At 41.6% G+C, this 20,820-nt stretch overlaps 1 protein-coding gene and 1 pseudogene across 1 annotated transcript; both read left to right on the top strand.

Moving 5' to 3' along the window:
• Nucleotides 1-15,180: 15,180 nt before the first annotated feature.
• On the top strand, nucleotides 15,181-16,037 carry LOC147145389 (uncharacterized; annotated as a pseudogene).
• Nucleotides 16,038-17,365: 1,328 nt separating this feature from the next.
• Nucleotides 17,366-20,149, top strand: LOC147145388 (uncharacterized). Its single transcript, XM_086036151.1, has one exon. The coding sequence runs from the start codon at nucleotides 17,892-17,894 to the stop codon at nucleotides 18,654-18,656; it is 765 nt and encodes a 254-aa protein (XP_085892277.1). The 5' UTR covers nucleotides 17,366-17,891; the 3' UTR covers nucleotides 18,657-20,149.
• The last annotated feature ends 671 nt before the right edge of the window (nucleotides 20,150-20,820 follow it).

The following is a 20,820-nucleotide window of genomic DNA, read 5'->3' as shown; positions in this document are numbered from 1 at the left end:
TTAATAGTCATCATCTTGATGGTTCATTACGTTAAACTATCTATTTAAGAAATTCAGTAATCCAATGGCTCTCCAATGGCCTCAGGCTATTAGCTCAGCAATGGAGTGTCGTACGTATGTGTGGGTACATGTACTGGGCAAGGAGGGATGTGTGTGCTCATTGGAAAATTACCAAGTTAATTGTTTTGGTGGACAAGACCCTGTACAGCAATTGGATGCTAGTTTATTTTAAGTCTTGATTTCCTGTACATTAAGCGCCCTGTTCTGCAACAGCAGTCCCACGGGTGGCACATTCAAGACTCAAGATGTTTGTCATCATCCCCACAGTAAAAACCACTATTGTAACACTGAGCAATAGAAATCGTACTTTGCTAATGTCGCTCATTTTATACAAAGAATATAATATAATTTTAAAAGAGTAATTTTTATTAATGGAAAATAAATGCTGGAGGAAAAAAGGGGTATTAGGCTATGTTCATTTTTTTTTTTTTTTAAATGACAATTTAATTACCAGAGGTTGGCAGTTTCACTAAAGTTCACCACTGGCCTGGACAGCGTCAGTCCGTAATTTCTTTCAAGCCGAAAGGGGAATATATATATACATATACATATATAATCACATCTTAAAAAGTAATTGATCGTAATTAATCGCAATTCGAACTCCAAAATATGCCATATTTTTCTGTAAACTGTTGTTGGAATGGAAAGATAAGACACAAGACATATATATACATTCAACATACTGTTTATACGTAATGTATTTTTTAATTACAACAAATCCTCATGAGATGAAAATTGAAATGTTTAAATTAAAATTATTAACATTCTTTCCGTAGTAGACAGTATTTTTATTCACAACAAAAACAAAAACGCAAAAGGGCCTCAGAACAGTGACAGAAATTGTTTTCCTAGAGGTGCCTGAAGTGCACATGAATGCGATTGGCTGATGTTACATATGTTCTGTTGTTTCGATGTGAAATGCTATTGTTGATTTAGCACGTCGTGTGTTAGATTGGCTGACTGTATTAACATAAAATAAGACAGGTGCATATCGTTGCTGTCCTGTGAAAAACACTTGGCTCCAATTTTGGAAACTTTTTTAATGTTCACCTTAGTGTGATTTCGCTAACGTGGAAACATGATTCAGGTAAAAATAAGAAAATGAAAAAAAATGGAGATAAGTTTTCTTCACATGACAGCGACGATATGTAGAATGTAGTAGAACAATAGATGGTGGAGTCTGGTGGACATTAGCTGACAAACTGGAGCGGAAGTCGGCAGTGAAATGAAGATAAGTACTGTTTATTTTCACTTGGTTCTCTTCTGTTTTAATCAGCAATGTTGCTGCAGTGTTAAAAGGCACTGTTAGGAAAGAATGTGCTCAGGTACATACGTGTACATTTACAGTTCATAATTGTTCTGTAAATGCAATAAATATAAACGTTTTCAACATAGATAGGTGCGGCTTATATAAAGGTGCGTTATAGCCCGGAAAATACGGTACTCAAACCAATTTATTCACATTTGAGATTTAAAGCTGTTCTCTTCTTTTGAAATGATTCTTTAAACACCCGCAGGCCACACACATCCGCTCTGCTGCTCACTGTGCACTTCTGAGTGTCCGCTCATTCCTTTCTCACCCGCACACCCCTCCCATCCAGCAAGTCGTGTGATGCATTCATGAACCTTGGAAACAACACAACTTATCTAAACACAATCGTCATCACAACACAGATAGCCCAATTCGTTACAGTATGTTATTTGTCTCAACGTAGGAGACTAGATTGGTTCTTGATGTTAAAATAAGTAACTGCTTTGTGTAGCGAGTGTATTGTTGACACTATCAAGAATTAATGTGAATGGGCTGTATTAGAAGAGTCTAGATTTGGCTAACTGACGGCAGGGACAGTAAATAAAGACAAACCAAGTACTTAGATTTTCAAATGGGGAATATATTGAAAATGAATCAAGATATTTACAAACTGCAATTGATACCGGTTCACAGTCAAACCAACAGATCTTTAAATCAAAACAGTTGTCCTTCCAACCGAAAGTCCATGGCGACTGGCTCCTACACACGCGGATGTCCTTGGGTTTATGGGTTAGTTCAAATAATGTTCAAACGCGCATATGTCCAGAGAAAAGGTTGAATTGGTGACAGCGCTGAATGTGAGCCTGTGGAAGGAGGAGGAGCAGGCTATGGAGCCTCCTACCAGACCAAGGTAGGCTGACTGATTGAGGGTGTCCTTAGGTTCGTGGGCTTCATAGCACGCCATCCTGTGGGTTGAAGTCCCAAGCAGGGGAGAACATGCAAACCCCACACAGGGAGGCCGGAGCCGGGATCGAACCCGCAACCTCTGAACTGTGAGGCAGATGAACACCATATATATATATATATATATATATATATATATATATATATATATATATATATATATATAGTTGTTGTTATTACATGTGAAATGGGGAAAATAGGAAAAATTAAGCTTATGAAGGCAACATTTGCTTCACATCCCACTAACCTTGCCTCTATCTCACTCGCACATATGCACGTGCACACACACACACACCGTAAATATGATACGTTGATGATGACGATACGTGACATCAAGGGTCTTTTAACTCGTTCTATCCCAATGGCATATTATATTACATTACATGTCATTTCATAGAGGGTCTGAAAAAATCCTGTACTGAATGAGTTTTAAAGACTTTTAAAGGTGTTACTACCCAATTCATAAATTCAATGCTTTTAAGACCCCGCAGGAACCCTGCACAGGGAAACGACTGACGACAAGACACCCTTGCTTGCCATGAGCCTGGGTTGCACCCACAACAACACCCTCCGCAGCCAGAACCCACCAGTCCCTTCACCTGCACTCCCGTGAGGAAACGCTGGAACACAAAAACAAAATAAGAAAATAATGAGAGCAAATAAAGACCATGAAGGGTTTTTATAAATTAATAAAAGAACCTTAAAAATAAATCCTGAAACACACAGGTAAGCAATGCATGGCCTTTAGTTACCAATAGTTATTTTCGGAAGACCAGAAAGGGTAGCATTACAGTCATCAATGTGAAGGAGAAAAAAGTGTGCAATTGCACCTCTGTGTTTTTTGGAAGTAACAAACAGGCATACAATAGGAATCAAAGATAACACCCACATTTTTTAACATTGTCTGATTGTCTGACTGTCTGATGGCTAAAATATAGTTGTCATCATTTTAAAATAGTTTGTTTATCTCTCTGAGTTTAAGGGACCAATAACTAAAATATTACGTTTGTGCTGGTTGAGCTGAAGGAAATTCTCTGCCATCCAAGACTGAATTTCTAAAATACAGTTAAAAAGAGTATCTGTAGTCATCAGCATAACTAGAATATTGTGGTCTACTGTATCAAAGGCTGCACTCAGATCCAGTAAGACCACGGCAGAGGGTTTTCTCATGTCCAAATTCATTCTATCATTGAAAACGTTTATCAGCGCTGTCGCAGTACTGTGATTTTTCTGAAACCATGATTGAAAATCTTTGTGCATACCGTTGGTATTTATTTAAACGCACATTGACAGACTCCTGTCTGAAGACTGACGGTACAAGGGTGCTTACGTGGTTTGGCGGTATCACTTTTGACATTGCACAGTAGTTTCTTCAATTATATTTTTGTAGTCATTTTTAATTTAATATTTATGTATTCATTTTTTTTGCCACTATTAACGGTTTAGTGTTAATAAAAGTTGTAAACTGGCATGTTGTGGTATGGTTATTTTGTACCTACTCTATTTTTTGGATGAGTAGATATTGAGTGGCGGAGTGGGAGTCGGGGGTAGTGAGATTTCAAACTGAAATTCTGCTTAGGGCCCCAATTTGCAGGGTAACTGTTTGTAACCATTGTTCCTTGTTCACATTTTCTTCCCTGGGGCTGCCTGAAGATCAACTCCCAGGCTCAGGGCATCCAAACCCATTCCTGTCTGTTGTCATTCCCCATTTGGAGGACAAGTAATTTGGGGCATGGTGAAGGGAGAACAGATGACCGCTGCCTTCTGACCTTTTCTTCCTCAATTTAAATCCCCTTACACTGAGACCAAAGTGTGTGACAATCAGGCTAGGCAGAAGTGACACCATCATCTGAGCATAGCCTAGCCCCATACGCTATCACTGTGTTACTTTTTATCAATATACAAGAACCATAGGTACTGGACAGTTTAGGTTGGAAAAAAAAAGACTGGCTGAACGAAAAAGGGGTTCAGGTCCAGATTCTTCTTCTTATCATGCTATCACCAGTTATCCTTAACATATTGTCCCTTTCCTGTGAAAAACACTTATGTCAATGTTTTTCATTTTTTATATTTTTACGTTAATGGGGTTTCTGCGTTACAGACGTCCCGTTAGTATGAACATTTAAAAATAATGACAAAATAGGACATACACTGTATGCATTTTTTCACAGGACAGCGACGATATATACAGTATTGACCAAATGATCATCAAGAGCAGTATAATTAAATACTTTAAAAGGATCCCTGACTGAAATGATGATTGCTCTATATGATTTATTTGGTTGTGAGTAACATAACTAATAATAACATAAAACTTTCAAAAAATAATTTCCAGTTTAGTACATTCTGTAGAAACTTTATTTGCATGTGTGCCATTGTCGCAATGCATTCTGGGTAGTGACGTCGAATGTTTGCTGTTCTCTGCCTAGAAAAGCAAAACAAATGTTAACTACTACTAGTATAGGTTCTTAACTAGGTTCCACAATACACAAAGCCACTTTAAAGCTCAAGTGTGAAATAATTTCAGAAAATTCCTAATGAAGTCAAAGTAAAGTAATTAAACATACATACATTACGGTTCCTAACAATTATCGATTCCGGTTCCTAACGATTCTCGTTACCGATTCTTAACCAACAAATAAGATAAAGTAGTTATTTTTGGACAAATCACATTAGCTACTCTCTTCTTTTATTTAATTAACTTTTACTGTTTGTGAAATTTACTATTAATTACTCAAAGGGCTGTTTTTAACAAGTATATTTATTTTTATATTTTTGGGGATTATTATTTAGCATTATTTTTCACGAGAGCTTTATTTTTGAGAAGTTCAAGACAATACAAAACTGCAGCTGTTACTGAAAGCATGCTACTGAACACTAATGGATGGGCTAACCTTGTCTTTCTTGAGAAAGAAAATATATATGAAAAACACTTTGCTGCATTTTAAGGGCAAGCAAGGAAAGTCTATCTAACCTAAGCCGCCGATGTAACCATATGCTCTATGTGTATATGTACAGTATTCATGTATATGCTGCAGCTGTGTATGCTATAAGCTAAATATTAGCTGAATATGTGCATTTGTGTGTGGAACTTGTTGGCTCAATGTTGGCATTAGACGTACTTAGTCGATTCTGACTTCGGGTCATGAGCCGCAGCACATCAGTCCTATGGCTAGGCGCCGTCCGAATGAGCCAGCCGGGCCAGCCAGGGCACGCCCAGAGACGCCGCCGCTGCGGCCCACGCTTGCCAGCCGGCATGAAGTTAGCAGAGGGGCTGACCGAGAGGAGCACGGCAGCTCGAGTGGGGGCGAGCTTCCGTGCTATTGCGACACAGCTTCAGCGGCAGGAGGGGCTGCGCGCCGTGCACATACATTATTTATTATCCGTCCTACTTTGTTTGTGCTTCTTCTGCGCGGCTAACTAGGAATTTAAAGTTCGAAACGACATTCTAAAATCTGAACGGTTCCAGGAGAACCGGAATGATGGTCCCGGTTCCACTCGATTACCGGTTATTGATGCCCAACCCTAGTAAGGAGTTGTAAATGAGACGTTTTGTTTCAAACACATACCTGTCAACCCCGGAGTGTACTGAATCTTACAAAAGTTGTCATTTGCCCGTACATATCTGTATATAATCTTACGCCATGCACATTATTTTTGAATGGCTGCTGTCACGTGATCGGAAATCAACTTAAAAAAAAGTAAACATGATTTTGCGGTATTGTGACAGCTTGTGTGTGACAAGTGGGTGTGTTGTGCACATTCGTGAGGAAGTGCGCGAAAAACCATTGTATCCCTCTGACGTGTGTTGTGGGGCTACTGGGCTCACCATTTTCAACGACGTGCGATGGCCGTGATCCAAGAGGCAACTTGGAGAAAGCACTGCCCTGTGTTTCCCGACTGCGGTTAGGCGACAAAAACAGGAATGGATAACACTGATAAAATTGACCGTATAGATTGGCGATGTATGGCGTACATGTTTGAAAAGGTGTTTCCACCTGTACAAATTACGCCGAAAGCGTACAACTTGACTGGTATGCAAATGTTTATTGTAGAAATGAACAGGTATGCAATTAAACAGTTTCAATGTCACTTGTGTCGAATCTGCAGATAGGAAAACAAAATTACTGGACTGGCATTGCCCGAACGGCCACAGCTGGAATCGGGAGTCAGTTAATGTGGAAGCCATCTGAACTGAAACACCAGTGTGAAATCCATTCGCTTTGCAGAATGAAACTGGTCCATTTACATGCCCTATTTTTATCTTTTGGCCACTCTAACAACTGTTGGCCTGAAAGTGAACAATGCATTGCCATACAGCGCCGAGGCATTTTACCAGAAATGTCATGTGAGGATCGGGATTTGGACCCATTCGCAGATATGACACGGAAGTTGAAGAGTAAAAAGTCTTTATCAAGAAAAATACAAAGTACCAACAGATATCATGACTGGAAGACAGTTTGCATCCTCACTCCAAGAAGGTTGGACGTACGGACAATATCTCACTGTCTTACTCAAAGTTATAAACTGTAAGACTTAAGGCCTATATGACATCATAAAGGACAAAGCATAAAAGGACCATAGCAACTGCAGAGCAACTGATACATCACGTAAACAACCTGTCATAACAGTACACCCCCCCCCCTCAAGGTGCACCACCTGGTGCCCAGAATCTAAAACAACAACAGAAACAAGGTCACAAAGAAAATAAAAGAAAACAAACCAAAAAAAAGAGAAAAACAATTAGAAAACATGAAACTAAAGTCTAAATCCAAAGCAAAATCGAGAACAGATAGGAGAAGGCCAGACAAGAGGTTCCCCGGCGAAACCAGTCCGGTGGGCGTCCAGAAGGCCAGACGAGAGGGTCTTGGCAGGACCAGTCCGGTGGGCGACCCGGAGGCCAGACAAGAGGGTCGTGGCGGGGACAATATAGTGGCCCTCCTGAAGGTGAGACAAGAGGTTCTTGGTGGGGCCAGTCCGGTGGGCGTCCAGGAGGCCAGACGAGAAGGTCTTGGCTGGACAAGTCTGGTGGGTGACCCGCAGGCCAGACGAGAGGGTCTTGGCGGGGCCGGTCTTGTGGGAGTCCAGGGGGCCACACAGGGGATGAAGGCAGCCTCAGGACTTGCGCCGCTGTAGCAGAATCCAAGAGCAGCCGCAGAGGTTGTGCCACCAGAGCCGAGTCAGAGGGTAGTCGAAGGTCTTGTGCTGTCATAGCAGAATCCAAGGGCAGCCGCAGAGGTTGCGCTGCCGGAGCCGTCGTAGCAGAATCCAAGGGCAGCTGCAGAGGTTGTGCTGCCGGAGCCGTCGTTGCAGAATCCAAGGGCATCCGCAGAGGTTGCGCCGCCCGAACAAAATCAAAGGGCAGCCGAAGGCCTTGCGCCGCTGGAGCAAAATCAGAGAGCAGCTGAAGGCCTTGCGTTGTCGTAGCAGAATTCAAGGGCAGCCGCAGAAGTTGCGCCGCCGGAACAGCGTCAGATTCTGGTGCTGCTGAGGAGCTAGCGGGGTGCCGGGAAGGGGGTCTGGCACTGACTGGGGGTCCGCATTTGCTGAGGAGCCAGCATGGGAGCCTGTAGTTGCGAGGGCGCCGGGAAGGGGGCCTGGCACTGCAGAGGAACCGGCATGGGAGCCTGTAGTTACCGAAGTGCCGGGAAAAGGGCCTGGCACTGCAGAGGAGCCGGCATGGGAGCCTGTAGTTGTCGAGGTGCCGGGAAGGGGGTCTGGCAATGCTGAGGCATCGGGACGGGGGCCCGCATTTGCTGAGGCGCCGGGAAGGGGCCCTGCCTCATCAGCCTGCCACCATAGAGGTTGGGACGCACATGAGACACAAGGGATTGGGAGTACAGATAGTGAGGAATGTAAACTAGAAGAAACAGGATGAACGGGACTAGGTGAAGAATTACGCAGTGATCGAGGTGTCGAAAAAGATGGGGAGTGTAGTGGCTTGGGTAAAGGTTCATAATGATGTGACTTGGAAAAAGCTGAGAAGGAACCAGAAACTCTACTCACACGCCTACATTGGCCACACCGTGGGGGTCCCGTGTAAATGGCCAACCGGGCACCCAAAGTAGGGTCTGAAGGGAAGGGTTCAGTGGTGGACACTAAGGGTACAGGTTCGGAATGACGCGACTTGGAAAAAGCGGACTTACGGGAGGAACCAGACCTCTACTCGGGCGTCTACGATGGCCACCCCGCGGGGGTCCCGTGTAAATGGCCAACCAGGCACCCAAGCTAGGGTCTGTTGGAAAGCGTTCTGGAGTGGACACTAAGGAATCATCATCAGAAAAACGTGACAAAAATTGGCAAGGGCTTGAATAGTGACTTGGGAAGGGACTCTGAAAACCAAAATCAGTGTCAAAATCTGAATCGGAAACTAAGGGATCATCATCGTACAAAAACTGAGGAGTGCTTGAAAAAGCAGGAAACCCCAAATCAATGTCAGAATCAGAAAGGAGATTAACCAAATCATGGCCATCTTCACAGGCAGAAAAATCTGAGTCTAAAATCAAAACATCAGATGAGAGAGACATGGAATAAAAGACAGAGCTTACACAAAGGGTTTGGGGGTGGTCAGCAGGCTGAGGGCGGTTGGAGGCAGACCGGGGCTTGCGAATATATGAATATATATATATATATATGAATATATATATATATATATATATATATATATATATATATATATATATATATATATATATATATATTCATATATATATATATATATATATATTCATATATATATATATATATATTCATATATATATATATATATATATATTCATATATATATATATATATATTCATATATATATATATATATATATATTCATATATATATATATATATATATATATATTCATATATATATGTATGAATATTCATATATATATATATATATATACATATATATATTCATATATATATATATTCATATATATATATGAATATTCATATATATATATATTCATATATTCATATATATATATATATATATATATATATATATATATATATATTCATATTCATATATATATATATATATATATATATTCATATATATATATATATTCATATATATATATTCATATATATTCATATTCATATATATATATACATATATATTCATATTCATATATATATATACATATATATTCATATTCATATATATATATACATATATATTCATATATATATATATTCATATATATATATATATATATATTCATATATATATATATATATATATATATATATATATATATATATATATATATATATATATATATTCATATATATATATTCATATGTTCTCCCCATGCCTGTGTGGGTTTTCTCCAGTTTCCTCCCACATTCCGAAAACATGCGTGATAGGTTGATTGGACACTCTAAATTGCCCTTAGTTGTGATTGTGAGTGCGGATGTTTGTTTGTCTCTGTGTGCCCTGTGATTGGCTGGCATAGCCCAAATGCTAAAAAGTAAGCCAGTACCCCATGATATTATGGGAAAAATGCTTTGTTTTTAGCATTTTCCCAACATTTTATCAATACATTTGAACGAGCTTGCCAGTCAAAAATGTTTATTCCACATTGGCAGTCCCACACTTCCATACGAACATGCTTGTGGTGTATATTACACTTTTATTGAAAAAACACAAGAGAATGTCTCAACTAAGTGAAATCATGAAAATTGTTAATTTTTTGGGGGTCTCTGACCCCCGGAACCCCCGCCATATATCCGACAAGCATACCCATGGTGCGGTGCCTGTGTATGATTATGTATCTGAACTTTGTGTGAGGGAGAGAGAAAGAGAGACAGACATACAGACAGAGAGGAAGAGACGATGAAAGAGGGGGTTGAGAGAAATGTACTAATAGGGTAAGGGGGGCAGATAGAAGGGGCTAGTTTCAAGGGATTTGTAGTAATTATATGACAAAACGCTGGCGAGTCTTACTTGGTGCACAGCACAGGCACACGGGTCAGGGGACAGAGCACTCTGGGCCGGGTAATTTATAAATGTCATTCAGGTGGAGTCTTCTGTTAGCCAACATAGCGGGGAGATTTGTGATGGAAAGCTGGGGGGTTTAGGGCGTTCGTGTCAAGGGAGGAGCTGTGTCATCTTTTCTTATGTAGATTAGTTCTACAGCAGATGTTAAGTCCCCTGTTTTCTTTTGTCTGCAATGGACTGCTTTAGATTTTGTCATGTGTACAAAATCCTGCTTGATAAATTAAATGTTCAGTGATATGACTATTATTACACGAGTATGTAAATATAGATAAAGAAATGAATAAATATGGGAATAAAAACAAACCCCAATTCCATTGAAGATGCGATGCTGTCGAAAACATCAATAAAACTAGAATACAATTCGAATGCACACTCGAAATTGGTCGGAAACGCTAACGGCAGTCTGTTTAACGGCCTCTACACACCAATTCAAGGTCGGCCATCGACCAACTGTCGCATCGGCCTAGAAGTCGGCACGTCGGACTGGAAAATGACCGAGGAACACATTGCAAAAGCCAACTACTCCGGACCCTCTGTGCATGCGTGAGAAGTAGTACACTCCTATAACCCCCGCGCCCCCTCCATGCCATTGGATTTAGTATTTTTACCAACTATGAACGGTTTCTGTATGAAAATAAACTCAAATATAATGGCAGTCTTCTGTCCAGCCAGCCATTATGTCCATAGAGGAGATGTGAAAAATTAGGGAAGTTGATTTACTTCTTGAGAAAACGCTTCGACTTTCACCATTTCTCTGGATTCATCACTTCCCGTTCTTGTCCAGTACCCTGATTCGCAAACTAACAGTAAATCACAGTGATCCTTTGTCCCAACAGCCCGACCCGATTCTACATGTTGAATCGGCCGAACACGCCCCACATACGCCCCGATAACGGCTCTGACTTTCCGACGGCCAACATCAGATAGGTGTGTTGAGGCCTTAAAATGATAGTCGGACCGGCCGATAGACGATTACTATTTGGTCCGGCCAGACAAAATGGCAGATAAACAGACGGCGGAAGGTGATAAATGGACCGAACATTTTTTTGTAAAATGCCCAGCTCTGGTTTTATAGACAAGTTCCAAAATCTGCTGACTAACTCCAAGGCCACAGAGTTTCCTAAGGAGATAAAGATGCTAAGAGCATCTCTTAGAAATAAACTCTGTGTTTCCAGAGAAGCTCAGCTGAGAGACCAAAAATGCGCAAAGGTATTTAACTCATTAAAGAGATGGTTGGGCCGGGATGGCCATGTTTTCACTAACTAGTTCAGTTTATATATTTTTTGATGGGGAAAATGAAAAGAGTTGTCATTTTCTATTTTATCAGTAAAATTGGGAGAAATTAGGAAATAAATGACTCCATGAATAACACCTCTTGTTAACGCCCCTTACCATTCTATCCTTGTTCGGTCGGAGTCACTGGAGGAACCGATTACAAACTCTCCATTGGAAATCATTGTACTTTCATTCCTTATAACGTCCAAAAATGATCAATTGGCACCAAAATTTATGTGGACATCCCTACTAATGACCACTTCAACATATAAAAAGGATTAACCTCTCCATGGCTTATTTATATGAGAATGAGGAAATGTGGAAGTGAATGCTGGGACGAACGCACACTGCTTCTTTGCTTAGAAAAAAAAAACTGCTTCTTTGCTGATCACGGTTAGGACGGGTGAGGCATTAAACACCAGTCAGGACATTTACAGAGACTGAAGTGGGAATGAGTAGACATGCACATTTATTTGGATGAGGAATAGCCCCAGTTTTTCGTCCTACAACACGCCGTCCAATTTGGAACTTAACAGCCGAAACGGTACGTTCAAATACGGTTACACTCGGCTGTGCAGTCAGCCTCCTTGCTGGAACTTTTTGTTTGATGAGGTCTTACCTCACCGGTGTCAGGACAACGCACGCAACTGCTTGGGAGGCAACTCCGCGACATGAAGATTGACGCAGGCTGAGCGGACAGTAAGGAGCTAATGTTGTTGTGGTAACGCCTTTTATTTTAACGGCCTGAAGCTAGTTGTTGCTATTAATCGTGCCGTTATCCCACTTTTAGGCAGGGAGGGAAGGGGGGGATAAAAATCCATGCTTGCCTGATTGCTTGCCCGCTGCCAGTCGCCGTCTGCCTCCTGAGAGTTGACACGAGTTTAGCATAGCTAAATGTCCGAAATATAACCAGTCGGGGTTTGTGTGTGCATTCATGCTCTTGTCCGCTTCAGCCTGTGTAAGTGGAGAAGCTATCGCCAAGGTATTTTTTATTTTGGTGGAGGTGATCATGATGAGCTCACGTTTTATGTCAATAAATCCAAACGATTGTTATGTAGAACACTCGCCGTTTTAGACAACAGAACTGAAAAAGTGAGCAGTATTTATTTATTTTTTCTCAAAGCAAGCATTATTACCACGCTTGCCTAAATAAAACTGAGTTAACTGAGTTAATTTGTTTTAACGCTTACAAAATTTAAATTAATCTCCATAGTTAATGTTTTTTTTGGGCTATCTGGTGTGTAATGAGGTGCTGTGGACGGTGATAACCTTCACTATCACACAGTGAGGCTTGCTGCCTGGGTTTATACTAACAATACATTGTCTTTCAAGGATTGCGGGAATTACGTTTGTCAGTAAACTCACATTTATTTCCAACAAAACAGCAATTGTATGGGTGTATAGCTGACAGAGGAACAATCACATCACGAAAAACGCACACTTCTTTTGCTTGCTAGCTCATCTCTCGCTTCTCTCTAAGGACTGTGTCCAATATTCCTTATCATGTGAGACGCATAAATCTTCTGGCAAGTACAACTTGACAGGAAATGCTGAAAAGGAAATCTGAACTTGGAATTTGTGTGTGTGCGGGCGAGTGCAGACGCACGTGTGTTAAGAGTGGGATAACCTAGGGCACCAAGTCCACCCACCCCCCAACCCCACCCCCCAATCCCTGACTGGACCTCCTGCCACCCCTCTGCCACTCCAGGTAAAGCTTCCTAGAACCACCACTGCCTCATCCCCATCCCACTTGCAAACCTTTGCAGTCGCAACTTGATCCCACGCCCTTCCCCCCCATACATGTTTGGACACACACAACCTGTATGACTCACCAGCAAATTAACGTGATTAATGAGAGCGCCCACCTCGACATGGAAATGAGCATAGCATAGAAAGCTGGCGAGTTTTGTTTTGAGTTAATTTTTTGGTTTTGTTTTATTTATTTATTTTTTTCAAATCTTGCTAGCAGGTTCAAGACTGCAAACTAAACCTTTAAATGTGTTTTTTAGTGATGTGGTGGTCGCGAATAAAACACCTCTTAGTGCTGACTCCTGCTGAAGTGAACGAGAGCAGGCTCCTGATTGTAAGCCACAGTTGTTGCTCACAAAGAACCCACACACAAGGTCAATATGTTGGCCTTGTGTTTGACTGAATGGAGGAAAGGGTGGAGGGGCAGCAGTTACACAGCACACAGAGGAGGGAGAGAGATTAAAGAGAAAAAGCAAGAAGCCACTATACTGAAAAAAAATTATGGTTGAATTTAAAAGAAATAAATAAAACCATCTGTATCTAGATACATTCTTAAAGTGTGTCTATAGTCTAAAATCTAGCTAGATTGAGATGATTTTATTTTGTGCAACCACTTGACGAAATAAAATAGAATAAATGATGCACAACATTTTTTTCAGTGTAGTGGAAAGATAAGGCCTTTTTATACTCCCGCATACATGCGGCAACATCAGCCACATTGCATCACATGACCGCTGTACTACATGCCGCACACAAGACATAAATGTTTCGCCATGCGTAGAATGCAGCACGCATCAACTCTCGTGATTGATCCATTTTGTCACATGCTGTGATGACATAATCAGCTTTCCCCAGATAGGTTCCTCAATACTGATTGAACAACTTTCATTTAGTGGTCTCACATACCACCAACGCTGCCGTCAATTTTGCAATACAATTAAACAGAGCTCGGCAGTCCGTCCCGGGGCCAGACCGGTCGGACCCTCCGGCCCGGCTGGATGTCAATTTTTGGGGCGGGGGGTGTTGGCTGACAAATTTTTAAAAAGGGCTGGACTAAGCATGTCCACGGAAGTGGATTTTAGTCCGGGCCACTAATCGGTCCTCATGCGTGTGACTGGTCGCGAGGCGGCCAAATTTCATCTCAGCCTACTCGGTGAAAGGCTTCTTTTTAGGCTTCTTTCTACTCCCGTGTCGGCGTGAGTGACAACTGCTGTTGTAGGGATTGTGGTATTGCCCCCCCTCTTTTAATGGTATACCATTACAATGGCACGGGGCGGGGGGTGATCATTTTTATGAATAAGGGCGGTGGGTCGAAGCCGGAAGGGTACCCAGGTCAAGGCTGGAGCGGGAGCTCGCTGTGCAACCCCGCCGCTAGAAGCGAGAGTGACCCACGGGCTGGAGGTGCCGTCCGCCTGTCTTCTTTTGGTATCCTGGACACTGCTCGCCCCTTCTTTTGTTCCCTGTCTACCGTTGTCAAAGTGTGGCGTTTCTGTTAAGATAGTGGCAAGATTTCTACCCTGCAAAATGGCCTTGTTTGTATTTGGAGCAGGGCATCGTGTTTGAGAGAACGCCACACGCGCCGCGCCGACTCACCGCAGATTCGCCGGAGAGACGAACGAGCGAGTATTTTTCCCCCACATCCTACAACTTTCTTCTTTTTTTTTTTTTAGATTTTTTGGTAGCAGCGGATCGCCGATTCCATCAGTCTTCCTCGGGCACCGGCGAGCTTCCTCGGCTTCCTCGGCTGCCCTTCAGCTGCTCAACTGCCTTCATCCACCGGGCAACTACACGCAACTATGTCTTTATGCATTCGTCTCATTGAAAGGCTTTCCCTGCTAGAGGGACGTGTCCGTCAGCTAGAGCAGAATAATGTGGTAACCGTAGATGTGGCGGACACAACTGTTAGTATGGGTTGTAGCCAAACTGCTAGTCCGGTTAGCATTAGCCCTAAGCGGCCTGCTAATCACGGTGAGCCTGTTCAGACGCATAACAGATTCAGCTAGTCCCATTCCACCTGGCTCCCGCACTTTAGTAATAGGTGACTCCATTACCCGTAACATTAAGATAAAAAATCCAGCCACCGTAATGTGTATTCCTGGGGCCAGAGCACCCGACATTGAAGCTAATCTTAGGAAGCTGACTCGCAAAAGGACTAGACACCAGCACAGGGCAAACAACACTAGGTACTCCGACATAGTGATACACATTGGCTCCAATTATACTAGGATGAGGCAATCAGAGATCACAAAGAAGAACATAGCTAGGACTAGTGATCTCGCTTGAAAGATGAGTCTGCATCGAGTAATTGTCTCTGGCCCCTTGCCTGCGAGAGGCAATGATGAGAGGTTTAGCAGATTATTCTCGATTAACCGGTGGCTGGCTAGCTTTTGTAGTGAGCAGGGACTGCAGTTTGTAGATAATTGGCCTTCTTTCTGGGGCCCACCTGTCCTGCTTAAGGTGGACGGCCTTCACCCTAAATGGGAAGGCGCCATCACTCTTTCTAGAAATATAGATTACTGTTTGAGCCTTCCATGACAGTTCACATCAGGGCAGGTCGGGTTACAGGCGATTAGCGAGCCTGTAAGAACAGGTATGGAGTCTGTAAGGCTAGAGTTAACTAGCGCTATGCTAGACTCTGATAACACACATAGTTCTTTATTTAGATTAGAGCCGTACACACCACATATTCCTGCATCACATAGCGATATTATTTCAATCAATCACATTTTATTTATATAGCACTTTTCATACATAAAAATGCAACTCAAAGTGCTTTAAAACATTCAAAGCAAAACAAAGATAATTAGAAGAAAAAAAAAAATCTTCAATCAAAAGAAAAGATATATTATTTAAAAGTTGTTGAAAGCCAAACTAAAAAGGTGTGTCTTGTGCTTCCTCTTAAAAATATCAACAGTCTCTGCAGACCTGACGTCCTCTGGCAGGCTATTCCAAAGGTGAGGACCAAAATGGCTGAATGCAGCCTCGCCATGCATTTTGGTCCTCACCCTTGGAATAAATAAAAGGCCGGCGCCAGAGGACCTCAGGATCCGCGAGGGTTGGTATGATAAAAGCAAATCAGATAAATAAGATGGCCCAAGACCATTAACACATTTATAAACTAATAAAAGTACCTTAAAATCGATCCTGAAACACACAGGGAGCCAATGCAGCAATTTCAAAACTGGCGTAATGTGCTCCCGCCCTCTGGTTCTCGTCAGCACCCGAGCGGCTGAATTCTGCAGTAGTTGCAGTGGTGAAATGCTCTTTTTCGGGAGGCCAGAGAGCAGGGCATTACAGTAATCTAAACGACAGGAAATAAAAGCATGCATCAGCACTTCCGTGTTAGCCTGAGAGAGAAACGGGCGGACTCTGGCGATATTCTTAAGGTGATAAAAACCAATCTTGGTTACATTTTTAATATGAGGAATAAAACTGAGCTCAGAGTCAAAAATGACGCCAAGGTTCTTCAGACAATGTGAGGGATTAAAAATGTGTAGTTTTGGTAAAAGCTTCTCTCTCTGACCTTCGGGACCGATAACTAAAACCTCAGTTTTGTCTTGATTGAGCTGTAGGAAATTATCTGCCATCCATGACTTGATATCTAAAATGCAATTTAAAAGGGTATCAATGGGTCCTGTGTCATCAGGAGACACGGCAATATACAGCTGCGTGTCATCAGCATAGCTGTGAAAGCGGATGCCGTGTCCCCTGATGACATCCCCAAGGGGAAGCATATAAAGATTAAAAAGTAGGGGGCCTAAAATCGAACCTTGGGGAACCCCACATTTAATTTCATGGGTTTTGGAGGAACAAGTATCCATACTTACAAAGAAATATCGGTCTCTGAAATAGGAATAAAACCAGTTAAAAACAGTACCAGAGATGCCCACTAGATTTTTAAGTCTATTTAATAAAATTTGGTGATCTACTGTGTCAAAAGCAGCGCTTAGATCCAGTAGCACCAAGACTGTGAGTTTTCTCACGTCTGCAGTGCACCTAATATCATTTAAAATCCTTAAAAGAGCAGTCTCCATACTGTGGTTCATCCTAAAACCAGATTGATATTTCTCCAAAATATTATTTGTATTTAAAAAATGATTCAACTGGATGAAAACCAGTTTTTCTAAAATCTTACTTAAAAACGGTAAGTTTACACTGAGGTGGTGCAATATGATAATAATAGTACTCGAGAGCCGATAAATAACTACCATATTCCGACAGTCGTACCCTCCCGCCGCGCTTATAGTTGTTCGAGGTACAATACAGGACCCAGGGAACGCAATCTTATTAATATTATGATTAGGAATCCTATTATGGGCAATTATCCGGATAAACCTATTTTACTGAAACTCGGTTTGTTTAATATTAGATCACTCTCTTCGAAAGCCCTGTTAGTTAATGACCTCATAAGAGACCATAAAACTTAACATGATTGGGCTTTGCGAGACCTGGTTAAAACCTGCTAATTTTTTACCGCTGATGAGGCCTCGCCTCTTATGTTGCGCGCCCTCATAAGAGAGGTGGGGATTTTTAGATGAGTTCTCTGAGTTTTTGGCTGATTTGGTAACTAATGCAGATAATATAGTGATTATGGGTGACTTTAACATTCATGTGAATCTCCCGTCGGAACCACTTACAGCGGTGTTTCAGACAATAATTGATAGCTTTGATTTCACGCAGATAATTGACGAAGCGACGCATAAAAATGGTAACACTCTAGATTTGGTATTAACCCGAGGTTTAGCATGCTCAAATGTAATGGTGGTCCCGTATACTACTGTTATGTGTGACCATTACTTTATAAAATTTGAAGTGCGGGCTCATTACCATCGCCCTGACCACAATCAAAGCTTTAGCAGCCGGAATATTAGTTCTTCAACCACCGCTGCGCTGTCTGAGCTACCGCCTCTGGCAACTGCTTTGTTTCCGAGCTATATTGGTTCGATTGACAACCTCACAAATGACTTTAATGATGCTCTGTTAAATGCGCTTGACTTCATTGTACCATTAAGACATAAAACTCGTCCTAAATGGCCTACTCCGTGGTTTACTGAGGAAACCCGCTCACTTAAACAATCATGTAGGAAGCTAGAGCGCAAATGGCGTGCGACTAAATTTGAGGTCTTCTATCAGGCATGGTGTGATAGCTTACTAATATATAAAGAAGCACTCGCCTTAGCCAAAACTAATTACTTTTCCAGATTAATTGTTCTAAATAAAAACAATCCTAAATATTTATTTGATACAGTGGCAATGCTGACGCAACAGCTGCCGACTTCCAATAGATCCTCTCATTCAGCCCATGACAGAAATTTTAATACACGCGTTTGTTACGTCTCGCCTCGATTATTGTAACGTTTTGCTCTCTGGTCTTCCCATGTCTAGTATTAAAAGTCTGCAGTTAGTCTAAAATGCCGCAGCAAGACTCTTGACAAGGACGAGAAAGTTCGATAATATTATTCCGATATTAGGCAATTTGCATTGGCTCCCAGTCCACTTGAGATGCTATTTCAAGGTTTTGCTACTTACCTACAAAATACTGCACGGCTTAGCACCTTCCTATCTCGTCATTAGTGATACCGTGTGTTCCAATCCGAAACCTTCGGTTCGGAGAGCCAAAAAGAAGTTCACAGGCTCTAGAGCGTTTTCTATTCGGGCACTGATGCTTTGGAATGCCCTACCCGCGGATATTAGAGGCACTGCCTCAGTAGAAATGTTTAAAACACGACTTAAGACTTATTTGTACGATTCTGCATTTAGTTGAACTGTTTCTTTTGTTTTCTTTTCCCAGGCTTGGGAACTAGGTGATGACGACCGAATTGGAGGTTGCTGTTTTGATCCAACAGCAACTGACTGCTACAAGATTGGAGGCTGACCACATCCTCGGAGGCGCTGTTATGGAGATTTCTACATTGACGACCATTGGGCCCCTGCTCACTTCATCGATGTCATCGTCATTTTTAATTCATAGAAATGATTTGGAAATGCTTTAAAAAAACTATAGTGTGTAAATCTTTTGATTTGTTGGCTATTCTATTTGTTAAAAATGATTAAATGCATGAATATGCATACTGATCTGTTTGTCGATGTTACAAAAATTAGTTCAGTATCTCAGAAAAGCTCTTTATGTTACTGAGCAGCGAACAATTTCAGTGTTTTCGAAAGCAGCGAATGTTGCGTTCACATCAGAGTTTTCGCCAGGGTTTGTTCAATGTTGAAAATGTTCGCAAAATGTTCACCAGATGTTTGACAACAGTTAAAGTACAGATTTTTCTTGTCTCAAGGAAAAATTGAACATGTTCAAAATTCCCTTGCTACAAGAAAAGTATAGGCAAACGTCTGACGAATGTCTGACGACAGTTTGTCAAGCATTTACGACCTGGAACGAACTCTAAAGTGATTTTTCTACCTTCACCAACAATTGGAAATGTTTGGGATAGGGGCTTTAGAGTTGGGGGCGATATTTGACGGGTGGCCCCGGGGCTTATGAGTAGGTAAAGGCGGCAGCGTTTTTCGATGCAACCGCGGGTTGCTAAAGAAACCTGGAGGCGCCGTCCCAAAAGTTCACTGAACAGATTTTCAACAATATGCCATGTTTCAAATTAACCCTGGCCTGTAACGGTAAAAATGATTTGTATACTTTACATATTTCTCTGTCATAGAATTAAACAGTACAGAGAACATTTAATTGCCAGTTGTTATTGATGTTTGACATGTATTTTACACTGGTGAATACTTTTACTTATATTCCTGTTTTGAACCTAAAAGTTAATAGAACATTTATTTGCCAGTGATATGTCATGTTTCACTGCGATTGGCTGTCAACCAATTTAAGGTGTATCCTGCCTACTGCCCATTGATAGCTGGGATAGGCTCCAGCACTCCCGCGACCCTTGTGAGGATAAACGGTTAGGATGATTAATGGATGGATGTCATGTTTCAAATGGACCAAAAGACATGTTTAAAAATCTTGAAATTTAAATTAAAAAGTCAAAAACAAAACGAGAGACTGGTTTGCTAAAATGTGCTGTAAAAAAGAATGTCAGGTTCAATGGTCGGTCACCCGCATTTTCACTTCACCAAATCTGGTCCTTTTTGCAAAAACTTTGGACACCCCTGATTTAATACAACAAATAGGAAGTACAAAAATTATCACAGATCCCATCTCCCTTGGGATCAGGTTGTAGGTCCTTCATTCTCTGGGGGGGAGGGCAACATTTTGTGCAAGGGAACGCATTTGCATTTGTTCAATGCGTGCGGATCTGCGCACCCATTGCTCATAAGATCTCTCGCGAGATGCCCAAATCAGCACCATTTGCTTAAAGGGAAGTCAACGGAAACAATTTTTTTTCAAGAATATGTTCTATGCAAGCCCACTAGTTGAAACAGGGCATTCTGATAAATATTGCGTATGTGGAATAAGTGTTAATCCACTCGTTTTTAGCCATCTCCGGGAGCAGCCTTTTTGTCTTCTGTCGACTGAAAATGACATCACAACTGCTCACAACGACCAATCATG

The sequence above is a fragment of the Filicampus tigris genome, chromosome 7, assembly GCF_054856515.1.
Source record: "Filicampus tigris isolate MCC_2025a chromosome 7, RoL_Ftig_1.0, whole genome shotgun sequence".
Taxonomy (NCBI): domain Eukaryota; kingdom Metazoa; phylum Chordata; class Actinopteri; order Syngnathiformes; family Syngnathidae; genus Filicampus; species Filicampus tigris.
Note: the sequence above shows the minus strand (reverse complement) of the source record. Positions and strands in the feature narration are given on the sequence as shown.

Bases quoted from the DNA above. Each gene is read 5' to 3' on its own strand.
- LOC147145388 (XM_086036151.1), top strand. From the start codon at position 17,892: ATGGGTGACTTTAACATTCATGTGAATCTCCCGTCGGAACCACTTACA.